Source organism: Theobroma cacao, chromosome 9 (assembly GCF_053813885.1).
Source record: "Theobroma cacao isolate CCN51 chromosome 9, ASM5381388v1, whole genome shotgun sequence".
Taxonomy (NCBI): domain Eukaryota; kingdom Viridiplantae; phylum Streptophyta; class Magnoliopsida; order Malvales; family Malvaceae; genus Theobroma; species Theobroma cacao.
Window position 1 is genome coordinate 50442540 of NC_142647.1, and position 21006 is coordinate 50463545.

The 21006-nt window shown below is 37.9% G+C and overlaps 2 protein-coding genes and 1 pseudogene across 4 annotated transcripts; 2 read left to right on the forward strand and 1 right to left on the reverse strand.

Moving 5' to 3' along the window:
- Positions 1-88: 88 nt before the first annotated feature.
- On the reverse strand, positions 89-12956 carry LOC18591115 (Tetratricopeptide repeat (TPR)-like superfamily protein). 2 transcript variants are annotated; one of them, XM_018127695.2, is made up of 11 exons: positions 12461-12956; positions 12044-12311; positions 11413-11923; positions 11191-11229; positions 10974-11095; positions 10038-10184; positions 1950-2039; positions 1705-1829; positions 777-982; positions 530-654; positions 89-416 (listed from the first exon to the last, which is right to left on the reverse strand). In XM_018127695.2, exons 1-11 carry the CDS (start codon positions 12823-12825, stop codon positions 225-227), a joined length of 2190 nt encoding a protein of 729 aa, XP_017983184.2. In that variant the 5' UTR covers positions 12826-12956; the 3' UTR covers positions 89-224. The 2 variants fall into 2 exon arrangements, with proteins under 2 accessions (XP_017983184.2, XP_007017114.3); XM_007017052.3 differs by having other exon boundaries at positions 89-413; positions 12461-12954.
- A 1818-nt stretch (positions 12957-14774) lies between these two features.
- On the forward strand, positions 14775-17421 carry LOC18591116 (cytochrome P450 714C2-like). Its single transcript, XM_007017053.3, has 5 exons — positions 14775-15231; positions 15497-15723; positions 15813-16060; positions 16209-16563; positions 16740-17421. The coding sequence occupies exons 1-5, from the start codon at positions 14943-14945 to the stop codon at positions 17163-17165; spliced, it is 1545 nt and encodes a 514-aa protein (XP_007017115.3). The 5' UTR covers positions 14775-14942; the 3' UTR covers positions 17166-17421.
- A 962-nt stretch (positions 17422-18383) lies between these two features.
- LOC18591117 (reticulon-like protein B5) lies at positions 18384-20847 on the forward strand (annotated as a pseudogene). Its single transcript, XR_016028335.1, has 5 exons — positions 18384-18554; positions 19158-19338; positions 19946-20087; positions 20177-20246; positions 20437-20847. The product of XR_016028335.1 is annotated as a reticulon-like protein B5 (transcript).
- Positions 20848-21006: the final 159 nt, after the last annotated feature.

Genomic DNA, 21006 nt, shown 5'->3' on the forward strand with positions numbered 1-21006 from the left:
TTTTAAATAAGGAAAAAAAAACACAAGAAGATCCAAAAGGCTAAAATTATTTTTCTCAACAAAGAAAATAAGTAAAAAACAACTAACATCAATAATAATGAGAGGGATTTACTGCTACTGTCTCTTAATGGAACAATCTTTTACTCGGAAATCTATACATTAAAATGTTAGCCTCAAACACTATTTTCCTAAATAAAATAAATAAGAAAAAAAAAAGATAAAAGTTATAGTTTTCTCTTTCCACGTCTTCCGGTGTCTAAATCAGCTAGCCTTGACGATGATGGAACTGGCATTGGTACTGATAAACCAACAGATTCCGGAATGTCAAGATTGACTCTCATTGACTGGCCTGCCATTCTACGCTTCATATCCAGCTCATTAAATTGCTGAACTTCAAGTTTTACTTTGTCAACCTGCTTAGGAAATACACAGGCAATAAATGGTAAGTTGCAGCAAATTAAAAACCTTTAGCCAATTATGCTGCTTTTCGCTGAAAAACCAGATATACGAGTCAAATAGTAGCAATTACAAGTTCAATATGATGGATGGATGAACGTGCATCAGCAAGTCTCTTCTGCAAATCATCAAACTTTTTTCTCCGGTAGTCATCATTCTCCATTTCATTTCCCCTCTCACCTAACTGTTGAAAGAGACCTACAAGAAGAATAGTTGTATAAACCTAATTGAGAAAGATTAATTCATAATTCTAAATCAAGTGAATAGTTGTGGTGAGAATACACTCAAACCATATCCAGAACCTGCAGATCAAGATATACCTGTCAAAACAGACAGAACCCATATCTGAGTTGGGATATCACCAAGCTTCTTTGCCAAAGTGAGTGATGATCTTAGGATCTCCCTGGCTTGTCCAGTGTCATGCAGCGCAAGTGCCAAATTCCCAAGAATAGTCAAATACTGTGAAACAAGTTGAAGGTTTCCCATTTGAACATGAGCAATCTGCAAACCTTTGGCCAGCCGATTTCTGCATCAAAGTTGCTATTTTATACCATAAAGATTGAGAGAGAGATAGCAGTCATACAAACAAACCTTAAGATTAATTTGAATATTCTATGATGGACAAGGAGCACCTTTTTTTTTTTCATTTCTATGGTAAATAGTATTCTTTATAATAATTAATGATCATCACTAGTAAAAAGTATATCATGAACCTTGTTCATCCACAAAAGCTTTCTTGTACCCCAAATACAAATAAAACAGGAAACATGCTGCCCTTTTGAGCACGCTAATTAAACTTTATACCGCTTTTAACGACCATGGTTTCCCCATTAATAGTACCTTCAATCCAACATAAAACTTAAAACATAGCCCATCACTCTAAAGCGTAGTAAAAAATCAGACACCTTGTTCTAGAGAAAACTGTTCATGCCCATAGGATTTACAGGAATAAATCAATGCTCTAGAGTCTGGACAAAGGATGAATGGAGGAACTGAAGGAGAAAGTAGTGTTGGAAGAAAGAACACAGGGTCTTTTCAAAAGGATTAATATATTAAACATCACTTTTTGACACAATGACACAGATGCAATTGCTATTACTGAACAGGAATATTGGAAATGCTTCAAAAAGGGAAATTGGGTTGTCTCAAATGCCACATAAGACACGATGGACCAAATTATCTCAACCAAATAGTTAACTGTCTTCCAGTTTAAATGAAAATAATTAACTCAGAAACTTAAGTACTCACCGTGCTTCCTGCAGATCTTGCTGCTTCATCAATAGAAGGCCATAAGCAAAAAGGATACTTGCTTCCTCTCGAACTCCAACAAAGGAATCCTTCATTCTGTAAATTGGTCCAATTAAATCAAGTGCCTGCATGCAATATACTTATCAGTAACACAGTATAGACACCACAAAGAAAATTATCACAACCATAAACCAAATTATAGTTTTCTGCAACAATGGAATTTTTAACCAGACAAACTACTTGACCTGTGAAGATGATTCAGCATCACCAATGCAAAAGTATGAAACAGCTGCATAAGCTTGGCACATGATTTGCATTGATTTGCTCTCGGTTATCTGAACATATGAAACAAACGGGAAACTTACTCTAAATTTCACAAACATTCATCTGGAAAACAGGATATAAAGCAATGCACATCAGATGGTGTCAGCTAAATAGAATGAACTTGCTTACATTAAATGGTATAAGCATTTTACCACCAACCTCTATGTGAGACCTCAACCCCTATAGGTTCATAACTATGCATAGACGCAATAACACGGGTCAGGGATAGTTTCGTCATTTTCTTCAAAAAGTTTTCAGAAGAAGATTTTATGATATTTTAAGGTCTAAATAGGCATAATAAGATATTTTGGGTGCCAATGAGACAAGAGGAGGCAAGAGAAAATTTTTGAAATAAAATAATATTAAAATATTAATATTTTATTCAGTGTCAAAATTTTAAGTTTTCGTAAACCCGAATAGTTTAGATCATTGTGGACCTTGTTCCAATGTCAAAAGAATAAAAAGATTGCACAAAAGATGAGAGAAAAATAAGTTAACTTTTTAAAGAGCATTTTTGTAATTTTCAAGAGAATTGGATAAGCTTGGACTATAAGCTTCTTGCTTCCAGCAGCTTCTCACATCTTTTCCAGCAGCTTTTCTCCTTCTTCTTCTTCTCCTTTTCATGTTGCTTCCATACTCCATGGAAGCTTGATATCAAGCTTTATAACCTCTCCCAAAATAGCTTAAATTTTCATGTTTCGGTGCACTCTTTTATAGCAACTATGTGCTCTTCCATTCTCTCACTTCCAAACCCTTGAAAAAAATTTTGTTTACATGCTTTCTCTCACTAGCTAGGTGTTTAAAGAGAGAAAGAAAAAAAAAAAAACCCTATAATAGCTTGGAAATTGTTGAAAAGAATTTCAAATTTTCAAAACCATCAAAGTTAGTAGTAAATTAGCATTGGGTTCTAAGTGTTGATAATGTTCAATGATTGATTTGTGGATTTATTGTTGAGGTTGTGTATTGACTTCATTGTGACTAGGATAGTGGGAATAGATAGCCATTTAAAATGACAATTGAAAGCTAGCTAAGGGGTAGCTTTTAAGGTTTATAAGTATGAATTGACATTATGGTGATATTAATTTGATAGTATATTCCAACAAAGCCCCATTATCCCAATTGGACCATTAGGAGAGTTAGGATCGGTTAAAGACTCAAATAATATCGGTGAGTGAACTTGCATTTCAAAAATCATTTTGGGAGACATAATTGTATTGGTATGAAACATTGAATGATTTATTCCAACTTGTCTTTAAAAACGTGTCTTGGGAACAAGCCTTTGACAAAATATTTTGATGTTGTGAAAGTGTGAAATGTGTAAAAAAATGAACCTATGTGCTCCTATACTGTGTTAATATATTTATATATGTGTGTGTATGAATAATCTTGTGTGATGATGATGACCCGATTATGTGCGAGTAGGGAGTGCTCATAGACCGATGATGATGATGACTCGACTATGTGCGAGTAGGAAGTGCGCATAGGCCGATGATGATGATGACTCGACTATGTGCGAATAGAGAGTGCGCGTAAACGGATGATCATGATGATCCGGCTATGATCATGAATGAATTGAGATGGTGTATTTGTTGATATATGTTTATATATGTATATGTGATAACAAGTTTATGATTATAAGATGTGATTGTTTTAAATGTCGATAACTTGATTATTGCCGATGTGTTCACTTTGATGTGCAATATGGTAGGGATGGATTTTGTGGCATGTGAAAATCCCTTATTTGTCATTTGCCCCGAATCTTGCTGCAGCGAAAATAAATCTCGTCGCAGCGAGAAACTCTCGGGTTTTGGTGCAATGCTTTCACTTTGATGAAGATTTTGACCATCTTCCCTTCCAAACTGGAAAAAATGGTAAAACATCAAAATTGTAACCCTACCTCTTAGCTTTCTAATGACCTAACAAGCATGTCAATTGAACCCATGTAGTGGAAGATATGCTTGAAAAATCGAACCATATGCAAATCGAGAATGCCTTTTTCTACAGTGAGAAACATGCTGTCACGTTGATACCTTGCTCGAGTTCTGATATAATTTCCTCCACCCCCTTATCTTCATGATTGAGTATGAGTCTTTGCAATACTAAGAGTCCACTGATCAATGACCAAAACAAGGAGGTTTGGAAAAGAAATTATACCAAATTGCATTGTTTTCAAAACAAGTGCATCACGATTTTCAAATTCTTTCTTATCAATTGCTTGTTCCCTTTTTTGTTCACTCATTGGGTTTATACTCATCGTTTTCAACTTCATATTTTCATATCACAAGATAACTGGTAGCTAGGTCGAGGTGTCTTCGTACATTCGACCTTTGGTAGGTGTCTCGACATTCAATAGCTGTATATTCGTCCGAGTCTCTCCGTTGAAAATCGAATACTCTTTTTGTTGTGTATAGGTAAACCCAATGTAAATTATTAAGCTATATGTTCAGACAATGTATGTATATTTCAATGAGTAAGCCACTAAGAGATGACAATGTCTATCACTATTTTAATTCAAAGTTATGAAATGTAACTTAGCAATATTGATGAAAAAATGAGCAGGATAATAGAAAGGCTTGCTTGGGCTTAATGAACTATATTTATTGGGCCCTTGCGTCGGTCATGACTCGAGATTTAGGTCGTGACAGAGTTGATATCAGAACCCTAAGTTGTTTAGGTCTTAAGACTTTCCTTTTGTTGATCTAGCAGAGAGTCGGGTCGTTATGTGAAAACTTCAATTGTGAAGTGTGAACCGTAACACATTTTACGACTAAGGAACCGCATAAATTTTTTATCTTAGAAACCACCTTTTTGCTTGAGTATGATTATAAAATATATTCAATAACAAATGGTTGCTCTTGTCTAGGTAAGAATGTCACCTAAGACGAGCTGTCTCGAGATGGATAAGGGAACAAGATACCCTTAATGGGATGACAGATAGGCCACAAGCAACCACCCTAAGGGGCTGGGGTAGACATGGCAGGGCCACTAGGCTAGTGAAAGTGGATACTCCTGTGAGTAGACGAGAGGAAGAACAATCCTCGAGCGATGTGGATAGACAGCCCACTGGGGTCATTACCATCGAGGACTTGACAGCAGGCCTACAGGGAGTTAATTAGGTTGTAGAGATGATGACAGCCCGTATGGACGATATATAAAAGGTGGTAAAGGAGAGACCTACAGTACAAGAATCCCCCAGCTCCCAAGGACAGGCCGATCGCCAACATCACGAGGTCGAAAGGGGACCCTTAAAAATTTCTTTATAATTTTCTTAAGCTTAAGCCTCCATTATTTTCAGGGTCTAATGCCTCAGAGAAACCTCATATCTTAGATAAAATGAAAAAAATATGTAAAGCTTTAGGATGATCTAGTGTTCAATCAGTCGAGCTAGCTGCCTTCCAACTAGAGGATGTGGCGCAGGAGTGGTATAGCTCTTTATGTAGAGGTAGACTGATAGATGCAGATCCGTTAACTTGGAGTAAGTTCAGTATAGCTTTTTTGGATCGATTCCTATCACTCAGTGTAACATAATGCTAGAGCTAGGGAGTTTGAGGCTTTGGTACAAACCTCAAGTATGACAATATCGGAGTACGACATCAAATTCACGCAACTGACACGGTATGCTCCCTATCTCATTTCTACAGAGAAAATGAAGATTCAGAGATTTGTGGATGGGTTAGTGAAACCGTTGTTTAGGGCTGTGGCTTCCCGAGACTTTAATACCTATTCCGCAGCAATGGATTGTGCTCAACGGATTAAGATGAGGACTAGTGAGAGTAAGACTGCGAGAGATAGAGCAAAAATGGTCAAGACAAAGGATTATCAAGGCTGTAGAGATTTCAGTAGTGAGATGTCATCTTTTAGTCATTAGAGCCCACAGAGGGAATCACAGTTATCCCAATAGGGGAGTGATGTGGCTAGTGCCAACGTTGGATCAGGGCAGAAAACCTTTGATGGGGGAAGGCAGCAAGATTCAAGGCAAAGTAATCAAGTTATCAACCCTTGCAGTGCTTGTGGGGTACGACATAAAGGACGATGTTTTCTCACGAGTTTGTTTCGGGTGCGATCAACCTAAACATATTAGGAGAAATTGTCCGAGGACTCATCAATCTCAAGGTTCTGCTCGCGGCTCCACCCAACTGGCTTTACTTGCTCCTTCAGTAACTGCCTCGTCTGATCGGGAGGTTAGCAGATCAAGAGGGAGATGTGCTACTACTTCTTTTCAAGACAGGCCTTCTGGATTTGAACGTCAGAGTGCCGCCGGTAGGGGACAAACGAGGGTGTTTGCTTTAACACCGCAGGAGGCCCAAACATCCAATGCGGTGGCCTCAGGTACTCTTTTCGTTTGCAATATGAATGCTCGAGTATTGTTTAATCTTGGTGCTACCCATTCTTTTCTCTACATGTTTTGCATCTTGTTTGGGCAAAAATCATGCTAGGAGAGAGGAACAATTAATAATGTCTACTCCTTTAAAGGAAGTAATTATGGTTGAATGGGAATATGAGTCCTGTGTAGTTCGAGTCAATGACAAAGACACTTTGATAAATCTAGTAGTGTTAAACACCTTAGATTTTGACGTGATTTTGAAAATGGATTGGCTGGCACCCTACCATGCCAACGTGAATTGTTATCATAATTTGGTGAAATTTGATTTTCAAGTGAGCCTTCATTTAGTATTCAGGGAAATAGGAGTAATGCTCCAACTAATTTGATATCGATCCTCTTTACTAGAAAGTTATTAAGACAAGGTTGTTTAGAATGCTCAGGCGAAGGTGAGAGATAAAAGCCAAGTGTTGGTGGTGATTGAGTTCATGGATATATTTCTTGAGGAACTACCAAATTTGCCTCCCAAGCGGAAGATTGAATTTTGCATAAATTTGATTCCTGACACTAGACTTATATCCATACCATCATATAGAATGACACCTGCAAAGCTTAAAGAGCTTAAGGATCAGTTGAAAATTTGTTGGATAAAAGTTTCATCCGACCTAACGTCTCGCCGTGGAGAGATCATATCTTTTTGAAGATCTCACCAACGAAAGGTATAATGAGGTTTGGCAAGAAAGGAAAGTTGAGCCCTCGATATATAAGACCCTTCGAGATCTTAGAAAGAGTTGAAACAATGGCATATCGTTTGGCATTACCACCATACCTTTTGAATATTCACCCCGTGTTTCATGTGTCAATGTTTAAGTACAACCCGGATCCGTCACATGTAATACGATATGAAACCATTCAGTTGAACGATGATCTGACCTATGAGGAGCAACAAGTAGCTATCCTTGATCGGCAAGTCAAGAAGCTCCATTCGAAAGATGTAGCCTTGGTAAAGGTGTTATGGCAAAATTAAACCAGCGAGGAGGTGACATGGGAAGTCGAGAAGGAAATGTGAATAAAGTATCCCCATCTCTTTGATACTTAGAGGTACGCTACCTTATAGTTGAATTTAAATTCGGGGACCGAATTTCTTTAAGTAGGGGAGAATGTTAGACCTCAACTCTTATAGGCTCATAACTATGCAAAGACACAACAACACGGATCAGGGATAGTTTCGTCATTTTCTCTAAAAAGTTCTCAGAAAAAGATTTTATGATATTTTAAGGTCTAAATAGGCATAATAAGATATTTTGAGTGCCAAGGAGACAAGAGGAGGCAAGAGAAAATTTTTGAAATAAAATAACATTTTATTAATAAAATAATATTTAAATATTAATATTTTATTCAATGTCAAAATTTTAAGTTTTCGTAAACCCTAGTTTAGATCATTGTGGACCTTGTTCCACTGTCAAAAGAATAAAAAGATTGCACAAAAGATGGAAAAAAAACAAGTTATCTTGCTAAAGGGCATTTTTGTAATTTCTAAGAGAATTGGATAAGCTTGGACTCTAAGCTTCTTGCTTCTAGCAGCTTCTCACGTCTTTTCTAGTTCTTCTTCTTCTCCTTTTCGTGTTGCTTCCATCCTCCATGGAAGCTTGATATCAAACTTTATAACCTCTCCCAAAATAGCTTAAATTTTCATGTTTCGTTGCACCCTTTAATGAAAGCTATATGCTCTTCTATTCTCTCACTTCCAAACCCTTGAAAAAGATTGTTTCCAAGGTGTTTAGAGAGAGAAAGAAAGGAGAAAAAAAAACCTTATAATAGCTTGAGAATTGTTGAAAAGAATTTCAAAGTTTCAAAACCATCAAGGTGAGTAGTAAATTAACATTGGGTTCTAAGTATTGATAATGTTCAATGATTGATTTGTGGATTTATTGTTGAGATTGTGTATTGACTTTATTGTGACTAGGATAGTGAGAATAGATAACCATTAAAAATGGCAATTGAAAGTTAGCTAAAAGGTAGCTTTTAGGGTTTATAAGTATCAATTGACATTATGATGATGTTAATTTGATGGTAGGTTCTAACAAAGCCCCATTATCCCAATTGGACCATCAGGGGAGTTAGGATCGACTAAAGGCTCAAATAATACCAGTGAGTGAACTTGCATTTCAAAAATCATTTTTGGGGATATAATTGTATTGTTATGAAACATTGAATGATTTATTCCAACTTGTCTTTAAAAACGTGTGCCTTGGGAACAAGCTTTTGACAAAATATTTTGATATTGTGAAAATGTAAAATGTGTAAAAGAATGGACCTATGTGCTCCTATACTGTGTTGATATATGTATATATTTGTGTATGAATAATCGTGTGATGATGATAAGCCGGTTATGTGTGAGTAAGGAGTGCGCATAGACCGATGATGATAATGACCCGACTATGTGCGGGTAGAGAGTGCGCATAGACCGATAATGATGATGACCCGACTATGTGCGAGTAGAGAGTGCGCATAAACGGATGATGATGATGATCCGGCTATGATGATGAATGAAGTGGGATGGTGTATTTGTTTATATATGTTTATATATGTATACGTGATAGCAAGTTTATGATTATAATATATGATTGTTTTGAATGTCATAACTTGATTATTGTCGATGTGTTCACTTTGATGTGCAATATGATAGGGATGGATTTTGTGGCATGTGAAAACCCCTTATTTGTCATTTACCCTGAATCTCGCTACAGCGAAAATAAATCTCGCTGCAACGAGAAACTCTTGGGTTTTGGTGCAATGCTTTCACTTTGATGAAAATTTTGACCATCTTCCCTTATGAACTGGAAAAAATGGTAAACATCAAAGTTATAGCCCTACCTCTTAGCTTTCTAATGACCTAACAAGTATGTCAATTGGACCCATGTAGTGGAAGATATGCTTGAAAAACCAAACCATATGCAAACCGAGAATGCCTTTTTCTGCAGTGAGAAACGTGCTGTCATGTTGCTACCTTGCTTGGGTTCTGATATAATTTCCTTCACCCCTTGTCTTCATGATTGAGTATGGGTCTTTGCAATACTAAGAGTCCACTGATCAACGACCAAAACAAGGGAGTTTGAAAAAGAAATTATTCCAAATTGCATTATTTTCAAAACAAGTGCATCACGATTTTCAAATTTTTCCTTATCAATTGCTTGTTCCCTTTCTTGTTCACTCACTGGGTTTATACTCATCGTTTTCAACTTCATATTTTCAGATCACAAGATAACTGGTAGCTAGGTCGAGGTGTCTTCGTACATTCGACCTTTGGTAGGTGTCTCGACATTCAATAGCTGTATATTCGTCCGAGCCTCTCCGTTGAAAATCGAATACTTTTTTGTTGTGTATAGGTAAACCTAATGTAAATTATTAAGCTATATGTTCAGACAATGTATGTGTATTTCAATGAGTAAGCCACTAGGAGATGGCAATGTCTATCACTATTTTAATTCAAAGTTATGAAATGTAACTTAGCAATATTGATAAAAAAAATGAGCAGAATAATAGATAAGCTTGCTTGGGCTTAATGGACTATGTTTATTGGGCCTTGCGCCGGTCATGACTCGGAATTTGGATTGTGACACTCTAATTCCAAAAGCAATAACTAAAATTATGGAACTTGTAAACTGGTGAAGAGTAAACAGCATACCTTTGCAGCTTCTACATAATGAAAAGCTGCTTCACTATAACAACCAACCGAATGGGCATATTGCCCCCTAAGCATCTCGATGATGCCCTCACAAGCCTGTAAAATTGTTGGAAAGCGAGTGAACCAGTTCTTCATATGCACCAATGCCTGTAAGGTTGAGATACTGTCTTAGTAATTCAATTTCAAGAATTACCGATACAGATGACTGGCATTGAGAACACTAAGGAGTCAATAAACAAACCAGCCAACTGAACTGCAAATTTTACTATAAGCACAAAATGATTCCAGGATAGAAAATCAGCTTTTGCACTTCCAGGATAGAAAATCAGCTAACATACCACCAAACCAAAAGTTTATAATTGTACAGTGGAAGCATTCAAGTGTCTAATGGAAAATGAAATAAAACTGATGATCTTGCAAAAAAAAAAAAAAAAGTCAGAAAAAGTCTCCCTGCATGTCTTTGTATATACATATACATATAGAGGGTGGGTGTAAAAGAACTATTCTCACATATACCAAAATAATTTCAAGGGGAAGTCATTATCAGTGGTCAGTAGAGGCCAACACATCAAAATCTTTTAGATATGTACTCTTTACAATGTATAAACCTTATTTTAACCAAACCTAAAATAGCAACTAATGTAACTCAAAAGTTTAACTTAGCTTAGTGAAGAGGGAATTGAAACCAGAAAGTCAAGGATCCTTCATTTTTTTTTTTTTTTTGGTTTTGGATAAGCTAAATTAAGGATCCTCTAAGTTCTACAAATAATAACAATAATAAGAAAAACACACACATGCACGCATAGCCTTTAGGCTAAATTATTAATTTGTTCACCAACATGCTGTTTCAAAAAGGCACAGAAACATAACACACCCCTAGCAGCTGACAAACGAATGCACCTGAACTTTTAGAGAGAATGGAGTTATAAAATCTACCTCTTGAGCTTCAAGAAATTCAGACCGTGTAAGCTCCACAGCCACTTTATTCTCAAGGAACTGCATCAATAGCATTAAATATACACCAGCCATCCAGATTGCTGAGTGTTGCAAATCCACTTCTACTCAAGAAGAATTAAGAAAGTTAAAAGTAACTAAAACGAAATCACTTAAGGTCAAATATGGAAGGTCTAAAAATTAAGAAAAGGAAACTAACCTCTCACACCATCAGTTATCCCAAGCCTGACCAGTTCCTCTGCAAGAAACAGTAATGCTCACATTTCAAAGCATCCATAAAGTATATGGATTAAGGAGCTCTATAGAACTTATAACACCTTCTACTCCACTTTTCTCTTATCCTCTATCATAGAAAGATTGTAAAAGAAGACAAATCATGAAAGCAAAGACACAGACTGAGGTCCTAGTTTCAAAAACAAACCTTCAATGATATGCATTCCAGACTGAATTCGTTTTTCACACTCTTTGAAGTTTCCTTTTGGACGGCCAAATATGATGACCATAAGATCAACAAGGGCATAGACAGCACTTTTCGGCAGCCACTCCCCATTAATAGGAGGTGGTGCGAGGAGCAGCTTATCTTGCAGTGCCCGTTTTGCATTTCCAAAATATGTGGGTTCAAGGGTATCATTTCCAGCTGAACTGGATGAAGTAGTAGTAGAGATATGGGTAAGCTGTCCCTGAAGGCGGGCTTGTCGGGCAGAGAGAGCAGACACCTCCCTGGAGGGTAAGTCAGAGCGGGAGAGACTTTGATTCAGGGCATTAAGCTCAAGGGTGAGTTGGTGCAGTTGGTGCATCTTGTCGGAATCTTGCTTGATAGCAGCATCCAATTTTTCCACGTGTTTGACAGCATTCTTGTAATCGGAGATGCGAAGTCCATAGAAGATGTGGAGAAGCTCATTGTAAAAGAGTAAACCCAGGCAGTGGGCTCTCTTTGATAGGAAAGAGGAATTAGTACCATATAGAACAAAATGCGTATACCATAAATGATTAACAAGGAGGCATAAAAGAAAAATGGAAAAAAAAAGAAGACGGGGTCGAAGTTAACTTACCCTATCAGAAGGTATAGTCTCCCAGACCTGATCGCATCGGTGAAGAGCTCGCTCAACCTCAACCGCAGTTTGATCATCCCATTGCATAAGGAGGCGGACATGCAGGATAGAAGCCACAAAGAACATCTGAAGCTCCGGATAGCAAATTTGAGTAGCGGATACATAACCTGATTCTAAAGTGGAGATTGAATTCTGGTAGTCTCCTTCAATAATCAGAGCATTTGCCAACTGAGAATTGAAGTTGCAACACCATAACTTGACCGACACACTGCGAGTGCAAAGGTGTGTTTAATATTAGTACCAATTTACTCTATTAGTAAGTAAAAAAGTAATTAATTAATTATCTAATCAAAAGTAAATTATCTTCCCAAAAAAGAAAACAAAAAGGAACATCAAAGTAGGAATTTGCAAGCATACTCAGGATCCACCGCAGAAGTAAGGTGAAGAGCCTTGTACAAGATCTGCTTCTGAGGAGGGATGGCCCCAACGAGATGGTAGCACTGACTGAGCAGAGTGTAAGTTCGGCACTTCAAGTCGAAGCAAGAAGGTATGGCATTGAGGAGCAACTGGGAGCGTTCCAGGTGGGACTTGGCATGGTTCACGTTGTGAGAGTGGCGCAGCAGAAGAGTGGCTACGCGGAGTCGAGTCTTGACCTCAACGATGGGAAGGAAGGACGCGTGGGACTGGCAGATTGCCTCCAAGCACTTGACCGCCTTCCCTATCTCTCCCTTGTTCTCGTGGTAATCCGCCAGTCCCCACAGCCCTTCGGCCACTGCTTCCATTCTCCAATTTCCCCAATTACCTTAAACCCTAAAATTAATCCAAAACTGTACGCTCTTCAACTACAAGGCAAATCTGCAGAAAAGAGAGATGAAAGCCGATGGAAATCGAAATGCATCTCAATTCTCAGGTCGACAAGGCAAATGGGCTTGTTGGGTTTAAAAAAATGGCCTCCTCAATCCGGGTTTAGCAGTTCAAATGATGGGCACTTTTCTGGCCGGTAGTTGGGCTCCAAGTAGGCATTGACCTTTTAGATTATTGGGCCTTGAAAATTTGGGAATTTTAAATAGGCTTAGGCCCAAAATTTTATCTTTTGGATAAATAGATCATGAATCTTGTTTTATATGTAATTTGTTTTGTTGAGAGTTGACTAGAAAAATGATACCATACGGTACTTCAATATCTGTTTTGTTTCATCTCATTTTTCTTTAAAAGTTAGGCAAATACGTTCGTTCATTCCATGAAAGCGAGGAGTCATTTTTTGACCAAGAAGCGTAATTTCTTAATTGCGGTGTTGAACCTTAGTTGTTACCTTCTAGATGGGCACCTAGCTAATACCATAAATTCCACTCTTTTTCTGGTCTAAACGCAAGAAACATTTTTCAACTATATATAATATTTGATGAAATATTTTCAACTAGAGTTACTTGGTTTATATATATTTATATGTGCCATAAAAATTTCCAACTCATCCTAATATATGCATGCTTTTATCTATCTACAATAAGTGATGGACTATATATGGAGGAAATAGGCCAGCCAACAATAATGAAAATGATTCGCCAAATTTCCATGCCCACCATAATGCTAATCACAGAAATTTAATTGTAACCATCTGCGAGAGAAAAAAAAAGTTTCAGTGGCATTGAGAAATGAAAATGTTACTTGTCTTCTCACTTAATTTCCTAAAGTCTAAACACAAAATTATTTGTTTGCTCCTCCGGCCCAGCGACTGCTAGCGGAGCAAGCATTCATCTGTTAAGAATAAGGACGATAACCAATAGGATTTTGGGAAAATGAATGCTTATTACATCATCCTGTTGATTTTGCATCACATAGAAACAAAGGAAAAAGTTTAATTTGTACCATGATAATGATAACGATAATGATAATGATGATAACAAGGTCCAAAATGGCCAACCAATACTGTGGGATAGGGTTGGCCAGTATTGACCGTCGTTATATGCAAACTCATTAATTTTTCTCTTTGAAAGGTACAAACTCATTAATTTAACGACAAAAGCTAGCTAGTTCAACCATGGATCATTGGCCTCTGGAATTCTGGGACTTCACCTACCCTGCTATTTTAAGCTAATTACTCCGTGTTTCCGATTCAATGGGCCTGAATCTGCTCTTCATCTCTCTTTTCTTTTCTTTTCTGAGAGAGAGAGAGAGAGAGGGAGAAAAAGCAGTGAGAACTTGACGTGTGTGGATGTGAAGCATGCAAGTAACCCGCGAGAGAGGGCGGGGAAGGAACTTGAGCGTGCTTCACACGATCAAGTTGGTTGATGACTTGGACTACAAAGTCCAAGAGTCAACATGTTTATGGGCCATGGGACAGACATAAGAGAATAAACCCCCCAAGTTTACATTGCTTTTAAAAAATGTGACAATGAAACCCCCATTGCAATTGCAAGTAAAGCAAACTAATTTTTCTGAATTTCCAACCAAGAGAAAAGTTATCTTTAGACCAAGGCTTTTAAAAAATGTGAAAATGAAACCCCCGTTGCAATTGCAAGTAAAGCAAACTAATTTTTCTGAATTTCCAACCAAGAGAAAAGTTATCTTTAGACCAAGCTGCCTTGCCTATTGGTTTGAAGACTTTTCTTTTTATAATATAATAATAAAAAAGACTAATCAATGCTGTTTCAGTATTCTCACTCCACAACTTACATTGACCAGACCTCACATTAAAGTCTTTATGTTACAATTCACACTCCGCAAAATATTTTCTGTTTATTCTTTACGACCAAACCATCCTACCTCGTTCCCTATATATGTCAATTTGCACCCAAACAATCCCCAAAGTCATCCACGCCCAGCATAGAAGTCTTTTCGCTTTTTTCGGTTTTGGTGGCCTGGAGGAAAGAAAGTCTCCCAGAATAATAAGAGTTTGGCCATGGAACTTGAGTTTTATGTCAAGATTTTTCTTGCTCTGGTGCTTCTTGCTTTCTTTGGATTGTTGGTACGCCTGTATAATGGGTTGGTAGTGAAGCCAACCAAGCTTCGAGCAAGACTAGGCAGGCAAGGCATCAAAGGACCGCCTCCAACTCTGCTGCTTGGAAACATTCAAGAGATTAAGAAGGCCCAATCCAACGTTGTTAAGACTCCCAGCACGCAACCCCCTGCCACTCACAACTGCGCTGCACTTCTCTTTCCATTCTTTGAGCAATGGAGGAAACAGTATGGTATGCATTGCATGCGCGTTTACAATTAATTCTATCATGTACATCTATTTGTCAGAGGAATACCCGTCGATCCATTAATTACAGCAGATGCTCGAGTATTGCACTAATTTACCCAGATAGTAATAATAACCGATAATGCTGGAGTTATTTTTGACTTTCTCACTTTTTCTTACTTTTCATCTTCCTGTGCTAGCAGCATCATTTTGAACTAAAATACTTCCATATGATTGAATGTCGACCCATATGTTGTTGCATTCATTGGCAGGTCAAGTATTTGTTTTTTCTCTTGGTAACACTCAAATCTTGTTTGTGACTCAACCTGATGCGGTGAGAGAGATTACCACATGCACGTCCTTATCCTTGGGGAAGCCTTCCTATCAGCACAAAGAGCGTGGTCCTTTGCTTGGTCAGGGCATTTTAACTTCAAATGGGACTGTATGGGCTCATCAGAGGAAAATTCTTGCTCCTGAATTATACATGGACAAGGTTAAGGTATGATCGCTAAATATATGAATAGTTGAATACTACATGTATGTGTTGTGTGATTTGTATGATACTTATCGACTTGAAACCTCTTGTAGGGAATGATGAACCTAATTATTGAGTCGACATTTACACTACTCAACTCTTGGAAGAGCAGAATAGAGGCCAAGGGTGGACTCGCTGACATCAAAATTGACGAGTACATGAGAAGCTTCTCTGGAGATGTCATCTCAAGAGCCTGTTTCGGAAGCAATTATTCTAGAGGAGAAGAAATCTTCTTGAAACTAAGAGCTCTCCAGGAGGCCATGTCCAAGAAAAGTCTATCCACTGGCGTGCCTGGAATGAGGTGAGCATTCCTCTGCAATTTCCTGTCACATTTGATGCATGAACATCTTCACTGAAATAATCATGCAAGCAACTCAGATGTCTTTGGCAATACCGCTTGTATAATTTGTTTTAAAATTTTTTATTGATTATTTTACTACTCATTACAGGTATCTTCCCACAAAAAGCAACAGAGAAGCTTGGGCACTAGAAAAAGAGGTGCGTGATTTGATACTGCAGGTAGTGAAGGAGAGAAAGGAGGCTGCATACGAGAAGGACTTACTGCAAATGGTGCTTGAGGGTGCTAAAAACAGTGACCTGAGTCAAGAAGCCACTGATCGGTTCGTAGTTGATAACTGCAAGAACATATACTTGGCTGGATATGAGACTACTGCCGTTTCAGCCACCTGGTGCCTCATGCTTTTGGCTGCCAATCAAGAATGGCAGGATCGTGTGCGGGCAGAGGTTCTAGAAGTTTGTGGAGGTCGTATTCCAGATGCTGATATGCTTCGCAAGATGAAACAGGTATCAGTATGAATTATTACAACTACTCACTTATGACACTGACATGGTTAACTAGGACCGTGAAGGCTTTTGACATTACTAAAGTGTGCTTCATATACATTAAGCAATGTCTTTGATCTGGTGTTATTTAGGAAAAAAAATATAACAGTAACCTTGAGATCCTTTATTTAATGCAGCTAACTATGGTAATTCACGAATCATTGCGGCTCTATCCACCAGTAGCTGTGGTGTCAAGGGAAGCCTTCAAGGATATGAAATTTGGGGACATTCTTGTTCCGGAGGGTGTGAACATTTGGACCATGGTGTTGACATTGCACACTGACCCTGAAATTTGGGGTCCAGAGTCCTACAAATTCAAGCCGGAGAGATTTACAAATGGGATAACAGGTGCTTGTAAGCTTCCACAAATGTACATGCCATTTGGGGTTGGCCCTCGGGTCTGCCTTGGACAGAACTTGGCCATGGTTGAACTGAAAGTACTAATGTCTCTCCTTCTGTCCAACTTCTCATTCTCCCTTTCTCCCAAGTACAACCATTCTCCTGCCCTTAGGTTGGTAATAGAGCCAGAAAATGGAGTTGATCTGTTGGTAAAGAAGTTGTGAGCTTTTCTTTTAGACTTGTTCAATATGAAGACAACGTAACATTATGAAACAAAATAAGAGAACAGATGGTTTTAATTTTTTCGGGTAAAGTTCTTTCTAGCAGAATAGCCTTTGGGGACTGTTATAGGGGAAGCTGCGTGCTCCCTGCAAGCCTACAGCTTCCATATTTCTTGTTCCCATTTTTTTTTTCTCTGTAGTTGGTGTATATGCCTAAGGAGATGAATTATGAATAAGATTTAATTGTTGCTATGTATTACTTGGAAGTTAATATATCTCCAATCGCTTGGACTATTGTTCGCCCAGCTGCATATATAGTCCCTATGTTTTGTCATCTCTATGCCTCAAAATAGCATATCGCCTGACTGATTTATAACCGGCTTTTGTTGAAAAAAGTAGTGCCGAACAATTATCAATGATTACAATTTTCAGCATAAGCAATGAAAGGTCTGTCATGTAGAATAGTCTATTTTAATATAGATGACACCGATTTGAGTCGGGATATTGCTATACAAGCTACATACTTCCCTCTAATATTTATCAGAAAAATATGTAAGAAAAAGTTAAGATTTACAAGATTAAATGTGTGGACACCTCGTAATCAGATGAAGGGTGAGTGTGAATGTGTTTTGTGTTTGGGATTATATATTTCGCGTCAAAGTGTTACGGATTGGCTATGAGTTGAGTTTGAAAGTTGATGATTTATATGTGCTTTATAGTCTAGTGCATCTGTTCTTTTCTCCTTCATGGATATATATAGACAAATCGAAATGCTAAACCACCTTAAATTTTTTTTAATGTACGATTTATTTTACGATTAATTAAACTTGTGCTTATTTGGATGATAATTAATTGGTGTTTATTGTAACAAAACAATATCTCCAACCAATCAAAATCTATTTGAGATTTGAGTCAACAGGAAAATTTCCTCAATTGCAAACATCTTTAAAGCTCGCTGCGATGACAGGGCGCAAGAATCTGAGAAATCGTACACTCTATAACTGCCTTTGAATTTTTCAGTTTCCTGGGGACAAAAGACACAGTTGCACGTAGGGAACCGCCAGAAGAAGTAGGAGGAGGTAATCCTTACCTTTGATTAATAATAATAATAATAAAAGAGGCAAGAAACAAATTCTCACTTGTCTCTCTGTACCATCTCAAGTTTGAACCATTTTATTGCTATACAATTTGATACATTCTTTGTAATATTTGTAGGTAAACATGCTGGATTGGGCGGATGAAGTTAATTCTGATTTTCTGAACAAGGAAGAGGAAAACCAGTCATCCTCCTCTGACTCTGATATGACAAATACGCCTCCTTATTTGTCACCTCCAAGAAGCGCTTGTTTGGTCGTGAGAAGCCTCTTCATGTGGTCCTTGGTGGTGGACAACGTAACTATCTCCTCCCAGCTGCCTATTAGAGTAATCTGTTTTTCTTTTTTACGTTAAACGGAGTATGTTTCAGCTCTATATCAATGGTTTATTCTTATGATCACCATGCAAACCAATCTGCGTACGTTACACCATCCATTTCATTCGGTGCACCATTTGTCGCATCATTACTACTATTAATATCTCATGGAACTGCCTCAAAGTGAAATTTAGATATTTTCAGGTGGAAAAGTCACCTTCACTTTAACTGCAAAACTGGGGCGTTGATTAGAAAAACAAAAGAAAAAAGAAAAAAAAAGAAAAACACTAAAGGAAATAAAACTCAAACGCAAACCCCAAGTTAGATTAGAAAGCAAATTTTCTGATGTTTGCTGAAAAGAGCGGGGGAAATGGAAAATAGGGTATTAATTACAAATCTTAGTTGATTGAATTGCAGTCTATCCTTAACGGAACAAGTTATACAGTCTGAAAATGCTCTGGACTCTGCCTAGAATGAATATAATTAAATATCAGCTTCTGTTCATTATAACATTGTTGATAGGAGATAGGTCATTTGTTTTCTTGAATCCACATGTCATAAGAGCTGCCTACTGACCTTTTCAGCCGCCAACATTATACTATGGCGAAACCAGAAGATCTCAGCGGGCATATTTGCCGGTACAACGGTGATATGGCTTCTTTTTGAGGGTATAGGTTATCACTTGCTTACCTTTGTTTGTCATTCCCTGACTCTCTCTTTCGCAACATTGTTCCTATGGTCCAATTTAGCCTCCTTCTTCAATATGTAAGTTTCTTACCTTAATTAGTTGCCCAGGTATTCGCTGTGTGTTTTTGCATCTTTAAAATCATTACTCCTCCTGTTTATGTTACCTAACTAGAATGGTCTCGACATTATCCTCCTTTATTGATTTTAAGAGTACTGATGCTACTAGAGTAGGCACCTGGAGCTTAAAACCAGCCATTGGTATCTTCATTATGCCAACAAAAATTACTTTCAATTTCTTGCATCCCATATATATATATATAGCTTGTTTATGTCATATTTTCTCTATATGCTGCAGATGTCACGCTTTTTTCCAGTGATGCATGGTTTAAATTCCTTTCCAAGTAATGGTTTAAATTCCTCATTACACAACCTTGTATACATACAATGAGCAGAGCCTTTTTGCTCGTCTCAATAAGCGCTTAACTTGCCCTCTATATAAAGTTTAAGAATAGGTGGGAGATGATATGTAACTCTCGCAAACGTATTAGTTAAGCATTAATATTCAACCAGCTTGGCAGTGATGGGATTTATGAGAGTAATGGTGACTTTTTTGTTCTCGCAGTTTCGGATGGAATATATATATATACTGCCAAATTATACTTTTCCTCGCCACATTTTAAAATAGTTCTCCGCCAGAATTCCCCAAAGTTACATTGCCAGAGGATCTGTTTGTCAAGATTGCCCTTTTGCTGAGAAGTGAATTTAACCGGGCATCCGCAACTTTTCCGGACGTTGCTTCTGGGAACGATTTGAAGAAATTTCTCGCGGTACCTTGGCATCAACCTATTGCTTTTGTTTGTCTTGTAGCAATAAGTAAGAAATATATTTCATCAGGTTTTCGTTGTGACCTTTGCAGGTGATTGTGGTCTTGTGGGCTCTCTCGGTTGTTGGCAGCTGGTTTAGTTTTTTGACCCTGTTTTACTTGGGTGGGTTTCTATCTAGTCTTTTCTATGGTAATTGATAAACAAAGGCTTCCCAAGGTTTACGTCTTCTGCCTTTCAATTAATTTCTAAGCTAATGAAATTAAGCTGCGAACGCAGCAGCGATGTTAGGATGTTATCTCCACTAACATGTTGGCAAGATGCGTTCTGATTCTGCTCTCCGCTGTTGATGCAGTGTTCGTAATGCTGCTGACGGTGCCAATGCTATATGAGAAACATGAGGATGCCGGGGATGCCTATGCAGGGAAAAGTTTGGCTGAAATAAAGAGGCAGTACGCAGTTATAGATGAAAAGGTTCTCCAGAAACTCCCAGCATCTCTTTTCCATCACAAGCAGCACTAATCATGTCAAGGCAACAGGGATAATAAATACAGCTTAGCACTAATCATGTCAAGGCAACAGGGATAGTAAATACAGCTTAGATAAGAGATCAGATGCCGATGCCCCCGATATGGACTTGTTCTAGTTATGCAATTTCTTTTCATTTCATATTAATTTATCCTATTTTAATTTCTCTACATTTCTCACCATACATGGCCTGTTGGTGATAAAAGTTATGATCCATAATATTTTTTTCCGGTCTGTATTTTGCCAGTTTTAACAGGGTTTGGCACTTTTGTTGAGCAACTTACCATTGGCAAGCATTTCATACGGATTATGTGCCATGGTTTCTTACAGCGCTTTTAGGGACTCCGGCTTAGATGAGAGAATCATCCGCTCAAATTGCACTACGGATTCTACTTCT